Source organism: Elgaria multicarinata, chromosome 18 (genome assembly GCF_023053635.1).
Source record: "Elgaria multicarinata webbii isolate HBS135686 ecotype San Diego chromosome 18, rElgMul1.1.pri, whole genome shotgun sequence".
NCBI lineage: Eukaryota > Metazoa > Chordata > Lepidosauria > Squamata > Anguidae > Elgaria > Elgaria multicarinata.
The window spans coordinates 19386754-19403789 of NC_086188.1; the positions used below are offsets into that span (position 1 = coordinate 19386754).

The window sequence follows — 17036 nt, forward strand, 5'->3', positions numbered from 1 at the left end:
CGTTTGGGCCCGGATGGGAGGCCGGGGGAGGCAAAGCCACCCAGGAGGCACCCGGCAGCCTCGGCTGCGCGCTGCTGGCACGGAGAGCGAGGAGGTTTGGCAGGCAGGCCGGGCCGGGCGGCCTCCTCCCGCTCCCCTCCGCCTCCGCCTCCGCCGCCTGGGCCGCCTCTCCCCGCCCTCTCCCCCGGCAGGCGGCCAGTAGGAAGGCGGCTCCCCCGGCCGGGCTCCGGTTCGCGGGCCGCCATTGGCCGTGGGCCGCCCAGCGGTGCCATGCGGCGGTGCGCCTCGAGGAGGGCTCCGGGCCTCGGCTAGCCGGCCTGGGACGCTTCCTCCCGCTCCTGCCCTCGGCGCCGAGCAGCCCGCCATGGCCGCGCGAGCCAAGGAGGAGCCCCCGCCGCCCCCGGCCGACCTTTACCGGGACACGTGGGTGCGCTACCTGGGTGAGTGAGCTGCGCGGGGCAAGGCTCCTCCGCAAGCTGCGCCGGGGCAAGGCTCCTCCGCAAGCTGCGCCGGGGCAGCATCAGCCGCCTCCAGCGGGACTGACTCCCGTGCGATCCCTCCCGCGGAACGCGCTTACTCCGGAGTCAGCCCCGCGGCCTCCAGCTGCACTTGCTTCGCCAGCTTCCTCCCGGCAAGGGCTCCTGCGCCTTTAACCGTTACACGGCAGGCATCCGTCCCGCAGGTGAAGCTTCTCCCGGTGACAGCTGGCGCGCGCTGCTCCTCAAGGCAGGGCAGCTCTGACAAGGAAGGAAGTTGGCAAGCTTCCTCCTTACATGCCGCAGACACCGCGAGGCTGAGGGTAGGAGGAAGGAATTATGTGTGGGTTGCATTCCCACACTTGGAATTGTCTGAGTTCCCTGTACAAGAGCTTCCAGAGGGAAGTTGGATTAGTCTGTTTGGCTGCAGAAACAACAAGGAGTCTTGTAGTACCTTAAAGCTGACATAGTTATTATGGCACCAACTTTTTCGTGGACTGGAGTCGGCACTCAATTTCCCTAAAGCTTATGCATGATGGCCCAGTTTACACATTTTTTAAAAATATCTTTTTTAATATCTTGGGTCCTTGTGAACCAGCGAGTCTCCCATTGTGAACAAGAGCAGCTAAACAACCCAGGGATGCTTCATCCCTGGGCTGTTTGCATAATGTGCAAACCAGGAATCCAGAGTCCCAGGAGGGACAAGCCAGAGTTTCTGGTTTGCACATTGTGATAAACAATCCAGGAATGATCAGGCTGCCATGTTCAAATAACCTAGGGTTTAAAAACAACAACAACCCAGGGTTGTTGGCTCAAAATTGACATACGGTAAGTGTTCTCGTAGGTATCCGAGTGTCCTGAGAAACTTCAGGAAGCCTGAGATTCTGAAAGAACGGTATGGGAAGGCTACATTCCCTAAGCAAGTGGAGGTATTGAGGCAGGGGGCTTGAGTTTGAAGGCCAAATGACATATTACATACAGTAAAGTTAGGGTGGCCATATAGAAAGGAGGACAGGGCTCTTATGTCCTTAGCAGTTGTATTGAAAAGGGAATTTCATCAGGTGGCATTTGTATGCATGCCGCACGTGGTGAAATTCCCTCTTCATCGCAACAGTTAAAGCTGCAGGAGCTGTACTAGAGTGACCAGATACAAAAGAGGGCAGGGCTCCTGCAGTTTTAACTGTTGTGATGAAGAGGGAATTTCACCACGTGCGGCATACAAAGGACACCTGCTGAAATTACCTTTTCTCTACAACTCTTTTTTTTTCCATTTTCTTTTTTTATTATTTTAAACTACAACTGTTAAAGCTACAGGAGCCCTGTCCTCTTTTCCGTATGGTCACCCTAGTTTGAAGGGGGTTTACATTCAGCTTATTCATATAAGAGCCAATGTGGTGTAGTGCTTAAGAGCATTGAGCTAGGACTGGAGAGACCCAGGTCCAAATCCCTGTTCAGACATGAAGGTTGCTGGGTGACCTTGGGCCGTTTACCAGCTCTCAGCCTAACCTGCCTCACAGGGTTGTTGTGAGGATAAAATGGAGAGGGGAGATTATGGAAGCCTTGGGTTCCTTGGAAGAGGATAAAAGCTGTGATATAAATATTAATAATAAATAAATGGTCTTGGGTGAAGGGAGATAAGCCGGTATGCAACCTTGAGTTCCCTTAAGGAAAGGTGGGTTCCCACTGAAATAGATATGTAAATATCTTTTCTCACATGGTGGCATGTCTGACCTCTGAGCATCTGCTACCATGCGCAGGATTTGGCCTAGATTGGTTTTGTGTAGGGTGACCCTATGAAAAGGAGGACTGGGCTCCTGTATCTTTAACAGTTGCATAGAAAAGGGAATTTCAGCAGGTGTCATTTATATATATGGAGAACCTGGTGAAATTCCCTCTTCATCACAACAGTTAAAGTGCAGGAGCTATACTAGAGTGACCAGATTTAAAAGAGGGCAGGGCACCTGCAGCTTTAACTTTTGTGATGAAGAGGGAATTTCACCAGGTTCTCCATATATACAAATGACACCTGCTGAAATTCCCTTTTCAATACAACTGTTAAAGATACAGGAGCCCTGTCCTCCTTTTCATAGGGTCACCCTAGTTTTGTGCAACTTGTTCCAGTGGTTCTTGTCCTTTGAGCAGTGGCAAGAGCCAGTCTGAGCATTCCCTGCGCATCCCCTGATAGAAGCACACAGGCAGGGAGAAGTCACAACAGACTCTCCCATATATTGCTAGGCCCTTGTGGGAAATTGAAATCGGTGGCGGCTACCAAGACGCAGCTGCGGCTACCAGGTGAGCCTGCGGCCACAGGCCCATCAGCTGGGAGCGCCTACCTCCAAAGCTTCCCCCTCAATCCGTGCTGCAGTGGGGCAGAGGGAAGAGACCCATGGTGCAAGCCAAGCTACATGTGATAGTCTTAGCATGTGAAATCTCCCTTACCCCACTCCAGTATGTGTTTTCAGACAATATAGTTGCAGAGGCCAGCAATCTCCAGTAAAGCCTGGAGTGAGCAGGAAGGAGGCTTCTTACTTCTCCCTCGTCCAGCAATTTCCTTGTTAAAATCCTCAGGTGGGGCATGAGTTAAAAAGCCCCTTTGGGCGCTGAATTGCTCCGCATCCTTGCTCTTTAAGAATAATATATTCTTAAAGAGTTTGGTTTTTTTCCTAAAAAAGAAGACACCCCTTCCCTCTCACTTCATGATAGTCTTCCACTGGAGACATGGGCCTCTGTTAGCTTCATCCCACGTACCTGTTTCCCTCGAATTATCTGTTGTTGCTTAATCACACCCCGGGAGGCAGCGCTTTGCAAAGGGTTTGAAGGGGGGGAAATGTAAAAAAATCATTAAAAAATCAATGCATGACCCAATCGGATTCAAATTTGGTATGCTTAAAGCTCTCCTTAATATCTATTACTGTGCCAATTTTGATGTCTTTAGCTTTAAAGCTTACGCAGATGTAAGCATTTGTTTAATTTTTCTTTAAACCTGCTCCTGCGCACCAGTGGCCGCTCGGAAAACAACAAATGATATGCTCCAAAAGTAGTACCAAAATAGGTCAGGTCTTTTGGCTTTATAGCACAATTAAAGCAGGATGCATGGGAGTACTTCACAGTCAAAGCAGATTATAAGGTGGAAAACTTCTGAGTCCTTTGCATGCAATGCGCAGTGATTGCACAGTATAACCCTGGTGTGAGAAAGCTCTGTATCTCTATTTGGTGTTCGCTCTTTGTTTTTAAAGAAAGCCTTAGGTGAAGGCTTCAGACAACTGAATGTGGTAGGAAGCTTTGGCATCGAACTTATCATAGAATCATAGAATAGTAGAGTTGGAAGGGGCCTACAAGGCCATCACGTCCAACCCGCTGCTGAATGCAGGAATCCACCTTAAAGCATCCCTGACCGATGGCTGTCTAGCTGCCTCTTGAAGACCTCTAGGGTGGGAGAGCCCATGGCCTCCCTAGGTCATTGGTTCCATTGTCGTACTGCTCTAACAGTCAGGACGTTTTTCCTGATGTCCAGCCGGAATCTGGCTTCCTGTCACTTGAGCCCATTATTCTGTATTCTGGGATGATCGAGAAGAGACTTAACCGGCTTTGGCATGGAACATAATGGGCAGAGCCCCAGGCAGCTCCAGAAGACCATGGAACTTGCAGTAAAAAGCCAGGGGAATTGGGGGTGGGGTTGCAAGAATGAAATGGGACAGCTTAAACATTTTATTCTGATCAGGGAAATTTGAGAAGCAGGAGCCCATGGGAAAACTGCACTCATTGGGACGTTCCTGCTACGTTGGTTGGAAGGCTGACCCCAAGGTGACTCCCTCTGGATCCTGGGAAGGTCTGTGCTAGGACAGGAGGTGGCGGCTGCTCCCTGAAGGGTATCGAGCAGCACAAAGAGGTTGCGTTACCACCCCTTGTGCCGCGCAGCTAAATATAATCCAGTGGGAACAGCTGCTTCAGTAAAAGCACATGGGAGCGAAACTGACGATGGAGGTGAAACTTTGGAGGTTAGAGACAGCAGGTTAATTTAACGTAATCATTATATTTTTATCTCTTCCTTCCTCTGAAGGCGCTCACGGTAGTGTATAAAGTTCCTCTCCCTGCTCCTGTTCTTCATGTTGTCCTTGCAACAACCTTGTCCTTGCAGTGCCTGGGAAGAAAGACGGAGGTATAAATGTACTAAATAAATAAGGGAAATAGATGGATCATGGGCTTCGTTCAGCCTGGTAATTTTTAAGGATGTGCTTAGTCTGAGAGGTGGTGCCTCAACCCTGTTAAACATGATCCAGTTTGGCTGATACTAAAAACTTTACAAAATCAAATTCAGCTCCAATACTTTCCCCATGAATAGGACACAGGGGTAGGTAACCAAGTGTCCTCCAGATGTTTTGAACTACAGCTCCCACAATCCCTGACTATTGGCCATGCTATCTGGGATTTATTGGAATTGTAGTCTAAAACATCTGGAGGGCACCAGGTTGTCTGCCCACCTGCCCATCTCACCCTTCCCTCGCAGCAGCTTTAATTAAACATTCCTTGGCATTATCCCTCAGCACCTAAGATGTTTACAAGCGTCCTGTGACCTCACAGCAGCTCAGCCAATCACGGGGGTGTTTTTTTTTATAAAAAGGCATAGTCAAGTTTCTTTGTTTTTATTTATTTATTTTTACATGCAAGATCTTGTGGTTTAGGATTCGTAGGGGCTAAATGAGCCCAAATGGCCATTGTTCAGTTTGATCAAGCATTGGAATACGAAGACAAAATGGCGGCATGACAGAGCAGGCTGGTTTTGCCCTGGCTGGTTGGGGACACATCTGTTGGTCCTTTTTGCAGAAACAGCCAAGGGGTGGAGCTTGATATTGTCGGAGGAGGAGTGATGCCCCTGCTGACCTTTGACCTTTGGTGTTGCAGGTTACGCTAATGAGGTCGGGGAGTCCTTCAGGGCTATCGTGCCGGTCTCGTTGGTCTGGGCGAGCTATGGACTGGCAACTGCCTACGTGACAGCAGATGCTGTGGATAAAGGCAAGAAGGCAGCTGCTGTGAGTATATTGGATGTACCCTCTTGTCGAGTTTCTCAGAACGCTCCTGCTTTTGATGGGAGGCAAATGATGAGGCTTGCGAAGTAATCCACAAAGATTTTATTAAGCAACAAACGTCTCTTCTACTTGTATAGAGTCTAACCTCTTAGAAACGTCCCCCTAGGCAAAACTATGCAAACTAAGCAAGACAATTGTCCGTTCAAGAAGAACAGGAAGCCACTTCCCAAATGCCCGTAACTTCAGAGCGCTTGGTGCGGAGGCAGGTTCTGGCGTAATTGAACCGACTTTCTCACACCTTCCTTCTGCCTCGTGTGTTTGAGCTTCTGGCGGACCCTAGCATCAGCTAGCTTGTCGGGACCCTCACTTCCGGAAGAAGGCTCACTTCCCACCGAGTGTGTAGGATTTGGCCTTGAGGAGATGAGCTCTGGAGAGGGCTGACTCATAGAATCATAGAATAGCAGAGTTGGAAGGGGCCTACAAGGCCATCGAGTCCAACCCCCTGCTCAATGCAGGAATCCACCCTAAAGCATCCCTGACAGATGGTTGTCCAGCTGCCTCTTGAAGGCCTCTAGTGTGGGAGAGCCCACAACCTCCCTAGGTAACTGGTTCCGTTGTCGTACTGCTCTAACAGTCAGGAAGTTTTTCCTGATGTCCAGCTGGAATCTGGCTTCCTTTAACTTGAGCCCGTTATTCCGTGTCCTGGGGAATCGCCCGTGAGAGCTTCCTCCCCCACTGGTACAGCCTGGCTGGTGTCTGGCGCTGCGTCTTCTAGTTCTGAATCAGATTCTGATTGATTACCTGAAACATCTTCTCCCAAAACAGGGGCAGTAGGGTTAGACATGACACCTCTGGGGCCTCCAGCATGGTGCTCATGAGCACCAGTGTACCCATGGACACGTCTCTTGGAGCCCACCTCCACTGAGTTTTATTTTATTCAGGTTTTTTTGAAAACATGATGTCACAATATGCTGGTTTTTGTGTGTGTTTTGACCATACTCCCTTTGGCCCATCAACAGGAAGTGGCCTCTGAGAGTTTCTTCAAAATTAAATTTGGCGCTTGGGCTAAAAGAGATTCCCCACCTCTGGGTTGAAAAGATCTGTTGGTGAATATCATAAGAGCATCAGAAGTGCCGTGCTGGATCAGACCAAGGGTCCATCTAGTCCAGCACTCTGTTCACACAGTGGCCAAACAGCCATCGGCCGGGGACCAGCAAGGCAGGACGTGGTGCCACAGCACCCTCCCACCCATGTTCCCCAGCAACTGGTGCACACAGGCTTTCTGCCTCGAATACTGAAGATAGCACACAGCTATCAAGCCATGGATAGCCTTCTCCTGCGGGAATTTATCCAACCCCCTTTTAAAGCCATCCAAACTATCCTGGAAAACCACTGCTGATCAGATGAAACAATACCAGTCTAGCTGGACAAATATTCCATTGTGGTATAAAAGTAGCTTCCAGAGGATTTACGACAGAAAAACAGGGAAAGAACCCCTCTATAGATTTGGAGGGGAATGTTTTGTTTTCGTAAACCATAAGAGCATTCGGTTTTGCTGTGTTGTAAAAATGGCTCGCCACCGTGAAGGCCAGGGTCGTTCACGGTATTTTTCAATGATTGACAGACAACGCCGCAGGAGGAAGGGCGGACCACACGGGCAGCGGTGGCCGTTGTGGACACATTCGTATGGCAGGCTCTGGCTTCCGTGGTCATTCCCGGTTTCACCATTAACCGCGTCTGTGCAGCCTCCCTCTACCTCATGGGCAGTATGACCCGCTGGCCCGTCTCAGTCAGGAAGTGGGCAACCACAGCCGTCGGTCTCTCGGCAATTCCCTTCATCATCAAACCCATCGACAGGTACGAGCCGTTGCAGCTGCTTGAGGTTCAAACCAGGGTATGGTGTGGATCTGAGTCATATGTGGTGTAGTGGCTAAAGGGTCAGGCTGGGAGTCGGAAGATCTGGGTTCTAGTCCCCGCTCAGCCATGGAAACCCACTGGGTGACTTTGGGCCAGTCACAGACTCTCAGCACAACCCACCTCACAGGGTCGTTGTTGTGAGGATAACACGGAGAGGAGGAGGATTATGTACGCCTCCTTGGAGGAAAAAAGGCGGGATATAAATGTAATAACTAAATAACTAAATAAAATATGCCGCTTATAGCAGCCTTCCCCATCCTGGTACCATCCAGATCGTGTTGGACTGCAGTTCCCACAATCCTCAGCAAGGATGGACAATGGCCATGTTGGCTGGGGATTGTGGGAGTTGTAGTGCAACGCATCCGTACTGTACCAGGGTGGGGAACGCAGCCTTACGATTTCATGCTGAAGCTAAACTACGCAGTACGTTGGCGTTTCATGATTGGCATCAACTGAACTATGGAGTTTGACCTTAAATGGACTTCTGTTAATGTGTTGGGGTTTTTTTATTTGCCTTTTAATTTTTTAAAAATGTTTTAATATTACTGTTGGTTTATTTCTATTTTAATGTTTGTATATTTCTATTTATAAGTCTTAATTGTATATGTTTCAATTTTGTAAAGCCGCCTTGAGTCCCAGTATTGGGGAAAAGGTGGATAATAATAATAATAATAATAATAATAATAATAATAATAATAATAATAATAATTGCAAGCATTTCAAATCTTATATAAATCACAAAACAGAAAAGGCATCTAATAATTACGTTAGTGCTTTAGAGTGGTGTTCAAAGCTCTTCACATCCCTTTCCGTGGTTGTAGTTGCTGTCGTCGTCGTCGTCGTCGTCATCATCATCATCATCATCATCCCATGAGAGTCCCTGGCTCTTTAGAGTTGAGGTTACAATCTCAAATTCTTTACAGGAGCCCAAGAGCTTTGATTAGGAAACGAACTATACATTTAGGAAGCGAGATTAAAATAAATAAGTCCTATAAGAGAAGCCTGAATCTTCACCCCCATATTGAACACTAGAAAAAAAAACACCCCTAGATGTATTGGACTACAAATCCCATCATTCCCAGTCAGTATGGCCAGTGGCAAGTCTGAACTTTACAGTCTGAGCTTCTGAGGGGATTGTAACCAAGTCTGAGACCTCCCGGGTCCAGAGACCTTGAAACGCTTGGCTTGTATTTTAACCATGTGTTCTACCAGATGGGATCACTTTCACATCTTCTGATCCTGTACGTCTGTTGTGAACTAGGTCTTGAGAAAGTTCAAGAACGAACAAGCAACAATATTCTTCTCATCCCATAGTAGTACTTTTGGAATATATATGTGTGTGTGTGCGTGTGTTATTGGTTAGGATAATGACCTAGAAATGGTTACTTACTTGTGAACATCAAATCAGTAAAGGGTAATATATTGAATAATAGCAAATGCGAATAATATTTATTTATTTATTTATTACATTTATATCCCACCTTTTTTCCTCCAAGGAACCCAAGGCGGCGTACATAATCCTCCTCTCCACTTTATCCTCACAACAACAACAACCCTGTGAGGTGGGTTGGGCTGAGAGTCTGTGACTGGCCCAAAGTCACCCAGTGGGTTTCCATGGCCGAGTGAGGACTAGAATCCGGATCTCCCGACTCTCGGTCCAACACTTTAGCCACTACACCACACTGGCTCATATACAAAATTGAAACATAATATGCCTCTTATTAGAAGTCACCAAATACCCTGTTTATAACAATTTGATATAAGCTTGCTTGGACTGCTCCTTTTTAAGTAAGCATGCTCTAGAACAGCCTTCCTCAACCTGGGGCGCTCTAGATGTGTTGGACTGCATCTCCCAGAATGCCCCAGCCAGCTGGGGCATTCTGGGAGATGCAGTCCAACACATCTGGAGCGCCCCAGGTTGAGGAAGGCTGTTCTAGAGCAAGGATGCAGAAACATATTCTGGAGCAGGGGCCAAATTCCACACTCTAGTGGTGGCTGGGGCAGGGCAAAACCCCGTGCCCCAAAATCCAAAATCCCAGCATATTTTAGCTTAAAGCTCTCACTGCCAGTAAATTAAGGTGAGTCGTTTCAACCTTTTAGAGGCTGGAACACTGCACAAAAGTCAGAAAACCACAAACGATCAGTAGTTTGAAGAGGGCGGGGGGTGAAGAGGAGGGGGGTGGCCATTTGGGGAACCCCCCAGGCCTGAGGTTCCATACCCACCTTCTAGAGGAACCAAGGAAAAGTTTCTCCAAAAATGGCTTACATCACACTGGAACCCTAATTTTCACAATAGGACCGAAACTCGGTGTCACGTTTCTAATTGAAACTGTATGTCTGCATTCCCTTCAATAAAATATATGACTACAAAAAAAATTCCTTAGCCAAGAATCTAGTCCAGCTATAAATAAGCTTTTCCGCATAGCAGCATCATGTTTTCTTCCATTTGATCTGGAATGTCATGACTTATTGATCCACCTTTGCTGTTTTTCCGAACTCGTGGATGCCCCCTGCTGTTCGACTCCGGCAAATCCGGTTTTGCTCCAGTTCCGCCAATAACCCTCAAATTATTTCCACTCTGAAGGAATTCAGCCCTTCTTCACAGAACCTACCCGTGTTTGCCTGCCTGTGCATCTTTCTTCACTTTGTGTTTCGTTCATGCTCAAGCTCTGAGTAATCACAGTATATGGGACCAAGAAGGAATTATCTCCTAAGTGATGTCATTTTATTTAAAACGTTTTATGCCATCCTTCAATTAAACATTTCTAGAGCAGTTTGCAACGAATCGTAAAGACATAATAAATCAGGAGTGGTTTGCTTGGTTTTTTGTTTCGTTTTTGCATTTTTCCCAAATTCTAAAAGATTGAAATTATTATTATTATTATTATTATTATTATTATTATTATTATTATTATTATTATTATTATTATTCCTATATATAATAGCCAGTTCCTCTGTCCTCTGTCCAGACAAAAATATCTCAAAGACTAGAAGGCTTAGGAGGCTGAAAGTTTGCATGCAGGTAGCCCCTGACCCGCAAGGATGCAGGAATACTTGGTGACCGAAAATTCCCACGGGGGTCCCCAAAAAGGGGGGGGGGTTCCGAAAAAATCTGAAATTGCAAAAGGAGTCTTTTCCATTGTTGTAAAGAGTTCATACTTTGTATTCATTGACTCCCTTTTAAGAAAACCTATCTGGGCAGTTTGGAATCAAGAATTCACTGGGGGGGGGGGGGCGGAATGGGGCGGTGCCAAAAAAAATGAACAAAAATTTCTCAAAGACTAGAAGGCTGAAAGTTTGCATGCAGCTAGCCCCTGACCCACACGGTGACTGAAAATTCCCATGGGGGTCCCAAAATGGGGGTTTTCCGAAAAAATCTGAAATTGCAAAAGACCCGCGAAAATGACCACCTTTTCTATCATCATCCTACAAATGCCAATGGGACACATTAAACAGCCATAAATAAAGCCGTTGATTTTTCAACGGGTATCATGCTAGTAATAATAATAATGGACAAGCATCTGTCAGGGATGCTGTAGGGTGGATTCCTGCATTGAGCAGGGGGTTGGACTCGATGGCCTTGTAGGCCCCTTCCAACTCTGCTCTTCTATGATGATGATATTATTATTATTATTATTATTATTATTATTATTATTATTATTATTATATACTGCCCGAAGCTGTCTGGGCAGTTTACAAAGGTTAAAAATGCCTCTCCTAAGCCTTAGTTACTGGCACCAAGAGCTTTAAACTAAAATATAACCCTGTTCAGACAACACATTAAGCCACAGTGGTTAAGCATTTTGAGCTAAACGTTATGGCTTGGCGTGTCGTGGGAACCATTCCCAACCATGATGGCTACATAACCATGGTTTAAGCACGCTCACTAACATTTTGCTGCCAAAGCATTAGTAGCCTAACTATGGCGTAGTGTGTCGCCTGAACAGGCCCATTTTTGTTATTTTGGCCCCAATCCTTTTGTCTTTAGCGCCACTTCCTTTGCCTTCAGTCCCATCCAACGCCAGGATGTGGCCCCCTGGAGCTGCTTCAAAATGGAATTTGGCCCTCAGACAAATAGTAAAACAATACGGAGGCCCTGTGGGTGAGTGGTTCCCGAGTCCGGGAGACAGGCTCATGGCCTGTTCTGGATGGGGTTGCACTGCCTCTGAAAGAACAGGTTCGTAGTTTGGGGGTACTCTTAGACCCATTTCTGTCGTTGGAGGCTCAAGTGGCCGCCACGGCTCGGAGTGCCTTTTACCATCTTCGGTTGGTTCGCCAACTACGGCCTCTCCTGGACAGGGATAGCTTGATCACGGTGGTACAGGCATTGGTAACCTCAAGATTGGATTACTGCAACGTGCTCTACGTGGGGCTGCCCTTGAAGCTGCTCCGGAAGCTGGAGTTAGTGCAGAATGCTGCAGCTCGGCTGTTGTCTGGAACTGCCCCTTTCCAGCATGTAACTCCTCTGCTGAGGGAACTGCACTGGCTGCCTATTCGCTACCGGGCCAGGTTGAAGGTTCTTGTACTTGTGTACAAAGCCCTAAACAACTTGGGACCAGGATACCTGAGAGAGCGCCTTCTCCCTTACCAACCTGCCCAGTCACTGAGGTCATCCGAGGGCCTGCTCCTGGTGGTTCCACCTAGATCCACCCTCTGATTGGAATCCACCAGGGGAAGCGCCTTCAGCGTGGTGGCCCCCCTCCTGTGGAACTCCCTGCCTCTGGAGGTCAGGCAGGCGCCAACCTTGTACTCCTTTCGGCGCCTCCTGAAAACATTTTTATTCCAAGAAGCCTTTCTTTAACATGCAGCCTTGGATTACTGTTATTGCTTCTTTTAAATTTTGTTTTAACTGTTTTTATTCTGTTTTTATTTTCATTTTATCTTGTACACCGCTCCGAAATTTTTCAATGGGGAGCGGTATATAAATATTCTAAAAAAATAAATAAATAAATAAATAAAACAAATAGTAAATGAAGTTAAAAACAGCACTGCAAAACATTCACAGGAAAAATTAACACCCATCAAAGAGTAAAAGCTTGGGAAAATAAAATGCCCTGAACCACATTTACCCTTGTTTTAGATCCCTCCAAACTTGGCTACTTTAATGCGCTTTGTCTGGGGCTGCCCTGGAACATGGCAGTGTGGTGTAGTGGCTAAAGTATAGGACTGGGAGTCGGGAGATCCGGGTTCTAGTCCTCACCCAGCCATGGAAACCCACTGGGTGACTTTGGGCCAGTCACAGACTCAGCCCAACCTACCTCACAGGGTTGTTGTTGTGAGGATAAAATGGAGAGGAGGAGGATTATGTACACCGCTTTGGGTTCTTTGGAGGAAAAAAAGCAGGATATAAATGCAATAATAACATTAAAAAAATTTTTTTAAAAAGGAACTGCTTTGATGCTGGTAGGGGCCGGAAAGTTTGAACATGTAACAACGCTTTTTGCACCACTTGCCAGTACATTTCTGGACCCAATTCAAAGTTCTGGGGTTGAAGATTGTCTATTCTAATGGATCAAGTTATCTAACTAGTTTGGGATGAAGTTACCTAAAGGATTGCCTCCACTTGTACGCTCTTGCCTGTGCATTAAGATCTACATTAAAGGTGCTGCTTGTGTACCAGGCATGTGAACACGAAAAAGAAAAGGCCTTTTCAGTGGTGGTCCCAGCGCTGTGTAACTCCGTCCTGATTGATGTATGCCTTGCTCCTACAGTACAGGTGTTTAAGCAGACCTGAAGACGGGAATCTAGCTTGTAAACAAGCTCAGTTTCACCTTTTTTGGTCCTCCCTAATGCTCCAGGTGTATTTCCCCCCCCCCAGTAAAACCCTTTAAAAAAAAAAACTTTTGATGGGGACAGGCAGCAGGGGCCACATTGAGGGGGGGGGGCAGGCAGCAGGGGCCAAATATTGCCCAGCCCTGATTTGAAAGTTACATGAAAGCACCTTGTAGATGACAATTGTGCTCCCATGCCCTAGAATTTGTGGTTGAGTATGGATATTTTCTAGAGAGAAAGCCATACCGGTGGAGAAATTTCAGGGAAACAGAAATACCATTTTGCCTGTCCTCTCTCTTAACTCCTCCTTGCATATTCTGCAGGTCAGTGGATTTCCTGATGGACTCCAGTCTTCGCAAACTCTACAAGACAGACGAGAATCCCCCCTCTTCCTTCTGAGTTGGCCCCCGCACCCTTCACAGTCCTGGAGTCATCCACACATGGTGGCCTCTACCTCTCTCTTCAGGCTGGACTTTGAAATCCAACGTCGTGGGACCTGGAAAAGGCCCCTGCCTCACCCGTCCTGCTTATCGCTGGGAGGGTGTGGGCGTCAAAGCAGGGATTCGTCTTCTGGGCACCTCAGGACCTGTGCTAAAATCCTAAGTGGAGAATGGGGGAACTTGGGTGGGTGGGGAATCTTCTAATGGGTCAATGGGACTGTGTGCGATGTCAAGAAATCCCTTTAGATTTCATTCCTGTACTGGCTACCAGACAGTGGGTCTGAGATTTCCTTAGGCATAGCAATTGTCCTTTATTTCAAAGAATGGATCCTTACTCAATAGTAGTAAATTCAGAATTGCTCCTGTGACAAATGTAGATCTAATGACAGCGGTTCCCAGCAGCAATGTGGACAAGAGTACTGAAAGAGTGATCATTTTTTCTGCACTGTGAAATCCCAATGTCTGGGTTGCTAATTGCACTAACTACTGCAACTTAAGCGTTGATTCTGGGTAGCTGCTGTTACTGCTGTTCAGCTGGAAACCTCACCAGCCCTTCCCTGGTGGTAGCTGCTTAGAGCTACTGTACTTCTCTACTACCTGGCTTAATAAGAATGACAGTAATTTAAAAAGCGTCACTTTAAATCTGAATTTCTGCCTGAGCAGTTCGCGTGATCGTTTGCACAGCTAATGATACCTCTCAGCAATTGACATGGCAGCTTTGAGTGTTCAAAGAACTTCACAGTCCATTCTTAAATACTGGTATATTTCTTATCTGACATACCAGCGTGTCAAACCTACCCAGTGATAGCATTTAATTAAATTAGAAACATTGACAACTAGGTAGTCAAACCTTATATATCATTGATGGATAAAAGAAAGAACTGGCAACTCTACCAGGGTCAAGAACACCACAGGGACGTTGTCTGTGTGGTGTGTAAGTACTGTAAGCACTAATCTAACCAATATTTAAGTTCCGTTACTTGGGCAAGAGAGTTAAATATAGCTGGTGGCTGTTTTCTGTGAGAATCTGAATATAGGTTTCATGTGCTACGTGTGCACTAGAATCCAGTTTTTAGGCTTTGAAGCGGCTATCTAAGGAGGTTATAACCCAGCTCAGTTTAAAAGTTAGCACATTTATTAGATTAAATTGTACATCAGTTATTTACAAGGATAATGGTTACAAAATGAAGCGATGGATGGAAAATACTGTTGTTGTTGTTGTTGTTGTTGTTTTAAAGTTAGAGACTCAAATTAAGAAAAAAAGGATGCCATTGGATTAGAAAGCTAAATTAGCAGTCAAGAGATTTAATTAATAATTCAGGTGTTATATCAGCCATGACGGTGCTCTTTTTTATGGTTCAGAGAAGAAAGATTTTGTCTAGCTTGACCAAAGCTATGAGGACTTTGCATTAAAATCACGGACAGCTGTAGTTTTACTCAAGAGAGCCACTGATTGAATGTGGCACTGATCATAGAATCATAGAATAGCAGAGTTGGAAGGGACATACAAGGCCATCGAGTCCAACTCCCTGCTCAATGCAGGAATCCACCCTAAAGCATCCCTGACAGATGGTTGTCCAGCTGCCTCTTGAAGGCCTCTAGTGTGGGAGAGACCACAACCTCCCTAGGTAACTGGTTCCATTGTCGTACTGCTCTAACAGTCAGGACGTTTTTCCTGATGTCCAGCTGGAATCTGGCTTCCTTTAACTTGAGCCCGTTATTCCGTGTCCTGCACTCTGGGAGGATCGAGAAGAGATTCTGGCCCTCCTCTGTGGGACAACCTTTTAAGTATTTGAAGAGTGCTCTCATGTCTCCCCTCAGTCTTCTCTTCTCCAGGCTAAACATGCCCAGTTCTTTCAGTCCCTCCTCATAGGGCTTTGTTTCCAGACCCCTGATCATCCTGGTTGCCCTCCTCTGAACACGCTCCAGCTTGTCTGCGTCCATCTTGAATTGTGGAGCCCAGAACTGGACGCAATACTCTAGATGAGGCCAAACCAGGGCTGAATAGAGAGGAACCAGTACCTCACGTGATTTGGAAGCTATACGACCATTAATGCAGCCCAAAATAGCATTTGCCTTTCTCGCAGCCATATCGTACTGTTGGCTCATATTCAGCTTGTGATCTATAATCATTCCAAGATCCTTCTCGTTTGTAGTATTGCTGAGCCAAGTATCCCCCCATCTTGTAACTGTGCATTTGGTTTCTATTTCCTACATGTAGAACTTGGCATTTATCCCTATTAAATTTCATTCATGGGACAAAATGCTAAAGCTAGCAGAACAGCCAAAAATAAACCAAATTCACCTCATTTCTTAGAAAAGTCAGAGATGTCTCTGGGAAATCAGTGTAACTGGTAACTTGAAAGGTTACACACACCCCCAAATAGTTTATTGATTGCATTTTTTTCATCTGTATCTGCATGCTTTTGGGGGCAATCCTATGCATATTTAGACGAAATAGTCCTACAACCAGCATGCCCCAGCCAGACCTGTTGGCTGGTGGATGCTGCGAATTGTAGGACTTTTTAAAAAAAATCTAAACATGCATAAGAATGTGCTCTTCACTGACTCTCACCTGGATCGTCCAAGATATCTTAGCTGTAGATGCTTCTTAACCAATATCCCAACCATTTCAACAGGAAAGTTCTAAAATTTAGGTAGCTTGAACATGCTTATTTGGGGGGGGGGGGATAAATAAATCCTCCCCTTACTTCCACAGTTTTCTGGGACACTTTCCTCCCCCAAATCAAATTCCACTCTTAGAAGAAGTTACATTTTCCCGTGAGACCTTGAAAATAGAAAATTCAATTCTGCACTAATTCATTTCATCTTCCTTGCCCTGTAGAACTAGCGTGACAAAATGAGGGTTATTTTGCTCCACTCATTTGACCTTAAGAACCTTCCGCCCTATCAACGTTTTTTTATTCCAAGGACAATGGGAAGGTCAATCATCTGTGAACTGACAACATCAATTCAAAGATGTTGTCCAAAATATATTCTACAGAACAAGTTTGCTTCTAAGGCTGCAGTCTTTGACACACACACACACACACACACACACACACACACACACACACACACAGGCCCCGTTCAGACAACACACTAAACCACACTGCTTAACCACAAAATGGTTAATGGAACGCATTAAGGTTCATGTGGTTAAGCAGCATGGTTTAGTGTGTTGTCTGAATGGGGCCACAGAGTAAACCCACCAAAGTCAGTGGGACTTCCACATTACATTGTGAAAGGTACCTAAGGCTAATATTGCTGTGCTTTTGTCTTCTCTGCTGTGAAACTTGGAGCGGTGGATGATGGGATGGAATTGGAGCAACAGGACGCCGTGCTAGCAGCCAAACCGAATGGAGGGACTGGAGTGGATTTTCTCCTTTGAAGAAAAGCGGTCA

At 46.3% G+C, this 17036-nt stretch overlaps 2 protein-coding genes across 2 annotated transcripts in view; one reads left to right on the top strand and one right to left on the bottom strand.

Annotated features, from left to right (window-relative positions):
• The window catches only part of SF3A1 (splicing factor 3a subunit 1), a 418137-nt gene that overhangs the window by 144644 nt on the left and 256457 nt on the right, over positions 1-17036 (bottom strand). The gene's annotated exons all lie outside the window — the stretch shown is intronic.
• On the top strand, positions 365-15097 carry MTFP1 (mitochondrial fission process 1). Its single transcript, XM_063143771.1, has 4 exons — positions 365-440; positions 5379-5506; positions 7128-7360; positions 13516-15097. The coding sequence occupies exons 1-4, from the start codon at positions 365-367 to the stop codon at positions 13589-13591; spliced, it is 513 nt and encodes a 170-aa protein (XP_062999841.1). The 3' UTR covers positions 13592-15097.